The sequence below is a fragment of the Leucopleurus acutus genome (assembly GCF_964270905.1).
Source record: "Leucopleurus acutus genome assembly, chromosome: 4".
Classification (NCBI taxonomy): domain Eukaryota; kingdom Metazoa; phylum Chordata; class Mammalia; order Artiodactyla; family Delphinidae; genus Leucopleurus; species Leucopleurus acutus.
Window position 1 is genome coordinate 125,071,848 of NC_139146.1, and position 6,474 is coordinate 125,078,321.

The 6,474-nt window shown below is 45.5% G+C and overlaps 1 protein-coding gene across 1 annotated transcript; it reads right to left on the bottom strand.

The window, feature by feature from the left end:
* Window positions 1-5,447: 5,447 nt before the first annotated feature.
* Window positions 5,448-6,227, bottom strand: LOC309961148 (toll-like receptor 2; the record flags this gene model as incomplete). The annotated part of the gene is made up of 1 exon (XM_082838166.1): window positions 5,448-6,227. One exon carries the CDS (start codon window positions 6,225-6,227, stop codon window positions 5,448-5,450), a length of 780 nt encoding a protein of 259 aa, XP_082694292.1.
* Window positions 6,228-6,474: the final 247 nt, after the last annotated feature.

Below are 6,474 nucleotides of genomic sequence, written 5' to 3' on the forward strand. Positions count from 1 at the left end.
TAGAAAGCAGGGAGTTAAATGTTAAGGTCTGGGGCAGTCACAGATGGGATAGATAAGGCCGAACTAGAGGAAAACAAGTCCTCACAGGTTGCATCACAGCTTTGACTTATCTGGATGGCTCGGGCAGCCTTGATCTCTGAATACGGACTAAGATTATTTCTGGAACACTAGTGCTCATGGGTACCTACAGAAGCAAAGGAAAATTTTCTCCAGAAGAAGAAAACATCATCCTAGCCCTTAGATTTCTTTCTGGAAACAATTTTTCAAATAGAATGTCCAGTAAAAAATGAAAAACAACTGGGCACTAACGAAAGCAAGGTGATAAGCATGAGAAAAGCAGAAACAGAAGACAACAGAAACTAACCCATAGAGGCCACAGATCTAGCGTTGTCCCCACCTCTAAAACTGACAGAGTTAAGATGAAATGGCTATTACTATTTGGCACTATGTCTATCCCATTGTCTTTCTGCTTAAACGGTTGTTGAAAAAAAAATCCTCTTAGTATAATTGTACTGGAGGACCAAAATTTACCTGATTTTTTCCACTTCGTAACATATTGCACAAATCTTAAGAAATCTATACCAATTTTTGGCTAAGATGTAAGGTCAAATACGTTCATTTTTTATTTTTCCTGGCTTTTACTCTTTAAAACGTAAAATTTATAAGAGCAGAGATCTTGGGCTATTTCATATACATATTATATGATACCTATTACACGGTAGGCTTTCAACAAATAATAATTATTGATGATGCTAAAACTACAGTTAACAGCTTGACACTTTAGGTCAGAATTACTTGTCTCTCCTCCCATTTCCCCAATACACTACAGGAGGGGGCAGAGAAGTCCTCAGTGTAAGACACTGAGAAAGGGAAGGGCGATGGCTCAAGTTAGATGGAGTGGAGTCAGATCTAATAAAGGCTGTGGATCTGCACAAAGCACAAAAATCATCTGCTTAAAGAATTCAGAAAGTTGCCAGAGTGGTGAGGAATTATTAGTCCAAGACTCGGGATAGGATGGAAGTCTGAGGAGTAAGTCTGGTGTTAGAGGCGACTTAGCTGAGAGGAAGTTGAAGCCCTGTGGCCCAGAGTGAAACCAGGAACAGACGCCCACTTTAGGGCGAGGGCTGAGATGCCTGGGTGAAGCCAGACTAGAGAAGGACTCATGGCCCAGCGCATGGTAGAGAAGTGACAGTGGGCTCTCCATAAAGCCAAGCACAGAGAAAAGGCTACGCCATATGTGAACAGGGGCCTCAAAAATCTCTGCCCTCTGACCCAGGGTCTCCACCTGGCTAGAAGCTAGCCTCCTAGAAATCTCCCATAAGAAATCAAAACCCAGGCCTGCCACATATGCTGGTGTGGATCCAAATATTAAAAGATATAATAACTAAGAATTTTTCAGAACTGAAGAAAAACATAAATTTACAAATTATAAATGCATATTGAATCCCAAAGAATAGAAATTCCTCATCTAGCCCCCAAACAATGGAATAACAGCCTCAAAGGGCTGAGAAAACATACCTGTTAGTCTAGACATCTCTACCCAGTTAAATAATCATCCAAGAGTAAAGATAAGACATTTTCAGACATTTGTAGACCTTCATTGAAAGAAGTACCCCAAAACATATGTTCTTCAACACATGGAAAATCAACCAGGTAAGAGTAGGCAACAAGAAGCAACAAGTGGATTTTTTTAGTGTAACGATAGATAAGAAAGACAGCACTCAGAAACTCAGACATGGGTTTCCTGCATGAGGAAAAAGTAATGTAAATTTTAAATGACACTGTGGAGATAAAAAAAAATTTTTTTTTGACAAGCAAACCTATTTGGGAGGAGTAAGTACAACTTAGATTTACTAAAATATCTTTATGAGGTCACACCCAAGGTGCCACATACAATAAATTATGCTCAATCACTGAAATCAAAACAAGATATTTAACCAACCAAGCCAAATTCTTAAGTAAAGCAATGAAAAAAAATAACTGATGGCTTAGAAACTTCCAAAACATGTTGTCAACTTCAGGTCATTTTCATAAAATTGATACATTATAAAAAGTTTAAAGAAGACACAAAGGTTCTCTGCTTAGAACAGGAAGAAGAAGAAACTTAAAATATTGGCGAATAAGTCATTTTCAAGTAATCAAGTCAGGATATTTGCCTTTTTCTTTTCTTTTCTTTTCTTTTTTTTTTTTTTGGTGTCTACTTTCAAGTCAGCCATCCTATCTCCCAGTTGCTTTTTGGTAAAGATCTGAGTTAGTAACAGTGCAGACAAGACCTTCTGCAAGATTACAAGCATCTCACCCGGCTGAATTGTTTACACCCTGAACAATTTCTCTCTCTCTCCCCGCCCTTTTTTTTTTTTTTTCTTTTTTCAAACAGGAAAAACAATATCCTGGCTGACATCCAAGTTCCATACACAAGTTGTCATTTATAGACGTTGACGAAGTTTTAATGGCGTGAAGCCCCCCCGGAGCAGAGACCAGGCTCGGGGTTGGGTAGCGAGAGTCCTAGGCAGATCCGAGTCCTGACCCTGTCCCATTGCTGAGCCCTGGTGGCCGAAATCCCACCTTTGGAAGTTGGGTCCCAGCGGTAAGCAGTGAGCGCAGACGCACCGCCAGCAGGACGCACCTATGCAACCTTGAAAGCCTCTACCTGAACCTCGTCACCGCCGCTCCGAGTGAAGGGGGCAGGGGCGACCGGGGCGCCCTGAGCCGCCGGCGAGAGGGCTGCCCTTCGGGAACTGGAGCCACTGGCCACCCCGCCTCCCGGAACGCGGCCGGCCGCAGCGCGGAGCCCGCGGAAGCTCCCCGCGGCGCCCCATCGGAGGCTGGATGGCCCCGCCAAGGCCCGCGGGCACCGGGACGCCAAGGGCTGGGCGAACCTCGGCCGCACCCCCGTCCCTTTCCGTGAGGTCCCCGCTTCTCTCACCTCGGCGGGGCAGGTGTCCGCATTCCCGTGCGGGGCCTAGCAGACGGGGCTGCAGGAGCGTCGACGGCCTCGGGGCCGGGGACTCCCCCCTTCCCCGGGCCCGCGCCGCACGACCGGGGTCCCGGCTGCCGCCGACTGGGAAGCGAGGATGCCCGGCGCCCGCGTCCGCTCCTCGGCCACCCTGGGACCCTGCCCGCCCGGTCGGGGAAGGGCTGCGGAACGAGGAAGCCCGCCGAGCGTATTTTCGGCCCGATGTATCCGGAGAACGCGCAGCTGCCGCCAGGCCGCGCCTTCTGCCGCCTCCGGCCCGGACCTGCCCGCGCCCCGGAAGAGTGCGCGGGGACGCTGCGTGTGGCCGGCGCCCCCTTCTCCAGGGTGCGGGGACCACCCGTTCCGCGGAGCGCGCCTGTCACCTGTGGCCTGGGGCCCGCCGCCGCTTCCCTTTCCGCGGGCTCCGTCGGGTGACCGTGACCCAGGTGCTACCCCACCGCCGCCTGGTGCCCGGACCGGGTCGGAGGCGGGTGCTGGGGCCAGGGTGTGGGGAGACGCTTAAGGCCTCCGCGTGGGATTCCCCCAGCACAGAGTTAGATGTCGAAACCAACGAGAAGGCTTATTACCCAACCACTATTTTCTTGAAGCCTCGGGCACCCAAAGCCTCTTACTGCCCTGAAACACGCCGTCTCCATTCTTCTGCGTCCTTGGACGCCCAAATTCAGGCTCACGAATCATGCCTCTCATCCTCCCACCCCCACCACGACCTTTTAAACACAATTTTCCGGTCAGTATATCTCCAGGGTCCACTTCCACCCGCAAGTCTATTCTCTCCTGCATTAAAATAACTCACCAGTCACTATCCAAACCAACGCAGCAAGATTCTGCCTGAAGAGCAGATAAGGACAGCCCAGATTTTTAAAAAATTTCAATCTTGTGGCGGTCCCCTGGTGGTGCGCTGACTTTCCCTAGCACCCACCTCCCATCCCTGCTCTTACCGTGAAAAGATGTGGGCTCCCCCTTATGTCTAAGATTTTGAACATAAGTCCTTCCCTTGCGCGTTTCCATCCCTGTTTCTCAAAATGGGTAATTCCCAAAACGAACAGTCTTAGATTGGCTTTCTTCATTGCCACAGAAACTAGTGAGACATGTTTGTAAGGGAAACTAGCTACCTTTTCAAAATTAAGCTGCCTTAATATTCATAAACTATATTTTATTTTCATAATTACATTTGACCTTCCCAAATTGAGATTGGAGGCTGAAGAAGCATTCTAGTTCCTCTTTGACACAGGAGGAAATGCCATGCAAATTCTAAGTGCCAGAATTGAGATTTGAAACCAGAATTTTACCTAAACCCAGGGTTCTTTGTGTTACCCTATTCCACATGCCTAGTCTTCATCAAAGGCTCCAGCCTTAGGCAAACTTAATCTATAGGCATGAATATGAACTTGAGGGGATGGAGTCTGTTTTTCTATACAGTTTACTGATTACCGTGGGGACATTTCTCTGCATCCCTGACCATCCAGGCTCTCCAGCTGTCTGAAACACTTTCTTCTTATTACTTCAAAATCTCCCCCTCTCTTCCTCATGATTTCTCAAGTGTGTCCTTCAGAAAACTTCTTTCCAATTTTTTGCCCTGAAACTGAAAACCTCTGTTCTTTCTCTATATATCTTTTCTAGTTGAGCTGCCTAGATTGACTGATGTTATTGCTTTGTAATCCCAAATTTGATTAGAATATTCTGACAAAGTTAAGTAGAAATTATGTATTTACCCGCAACTTACTACCAGTGTCATCTACATGCAGTGTATTTTTCTCTACACTCTCAGCAAAGCTATTAGCACCTTCTACTAGGCACATCCTTATACGTGTTCAGTTCTTCACGTTTTCGAAGCACTTTCACATAAATCTTTTCACCTGAGTCTTATAATAACACGTGAAATAAATAGTTCTGATATTATTACGCCTTCAGTTCAAGTGATTAAAGAACTTGCCTCAAGTCATATGGCTCAGAGCCAAGTGGCAAATCCCAGGTTAGACTCCAAAACGCCTTCGCTTCTTTTCAGTATAAGACCTCCTCTAACTGCCTACACAACTTATTTTTTTTAAAAAAAAGTTAGAAAATGAACACAATATGAAAAGATAATTCGGTAAAAAGTAACTCTCATGGTATCTATTTTTTGAGAATCTGACTGAAATTCTAAAATGAAGTTATCAAAAAACACTGTCTTGTTCACATACAATATTTTGTAATAGAGAAAATAATAAATATATCCGTCAAAAATCACTTAATGAAAATCTGCTGTAATCCTTGCACTAATACACAGATTGTTGTACGCAAATGCTCATTCTTCAAAATTTTTCTACTTTGAAGAGATGTCAATAACATCTGTAACTTCTGAAGAATACTATTTATTAGTGCCTATGCAAAATGATAATAGTAAAACTCTGAATCAACATAGAGCTGAGTTTTGAAACCTGAGAATATTTCATTTTATAGATATTTTTCTTTTAAAAACTAGAATTGTTCTTCAACTGAAACCCTTCCTGCTGGGGATGGCCTTTTTCTCAATGGGCTCCAGCAGAATGAGAATGGCAGCATCGTTGTTCTCATCAAAGAGACGAAAATGGGAGAAGTCCAGCTCGTACTTGCACCACTCACTCTTCATAAAGTTCTCAGAAAGCACAAAGATGGTTTTGTGGCTCTTTTCAATGGAGTCAATGATATTGTCGATAATCCACTTGCCAGGAATGAAGTCCCGCTTGTGAAGACACAACTTAAAGGGAGGTCTGAAGTGCTCCAGCTCCTGGACCATGAGGTTCTCCACCCAGTAGGAATCCCGTTCACTGTAGGACACAAAGGCGTCATAGCAGATGTCCCTGCGGGGAGCCTTCCTGGGCTTCCTCTTGGCCTGGAGCCAGGCCCACATCATCTTCATGTACCACAGTCCGTGGAAACGGTGGCACAGAACTCCCACGAGCAGGAACGACAGGAATAGGGCACAGCACACGGCAGACACCACGGCTGCCCTGTGGCATTCAGAAGGCGAGAGCCGGGTGTCCCGAACCCGCTGGCCCCGCACGGGAGATGGAGAGTCACACAGGTATTCTTCTGGCCAGTCGATCAGGACCTGGGCCAGGGCCTGCTGCCCCTGTGTGAAAGACAGGAAGTCACAGGAGCAAACGAAACTGTTGCCACCAGCTTCCAAAGTCTTCAGTTTTTGAAAAGAATCAAGTTGCTCCTTAGAGAAAGTTTTATTTTCTTGCTTACTTTCCAAGAAGAAGGAAGTACCTGGGAGCATCTTCGACATGTACCTGAAAATGTAAAGTTCTTTAAGATGTGACAAAATAAAAGACTATATTGCTAACATCTAATATGCCTAGTGTCTGGGAAACATTGAGAGTTAGATTGTATAGTTTGACACTGGATAAATTCAAGTATGTTACCTTTTCTGACCACTGGTAAGAGTTAAGTAAAGAACCAAGTGTACACTGACAAAGATCAGTGTTAGTCAGGTTTTTCTAGAGAAAGCAACATTGTCCCGAGTTTACAGATTA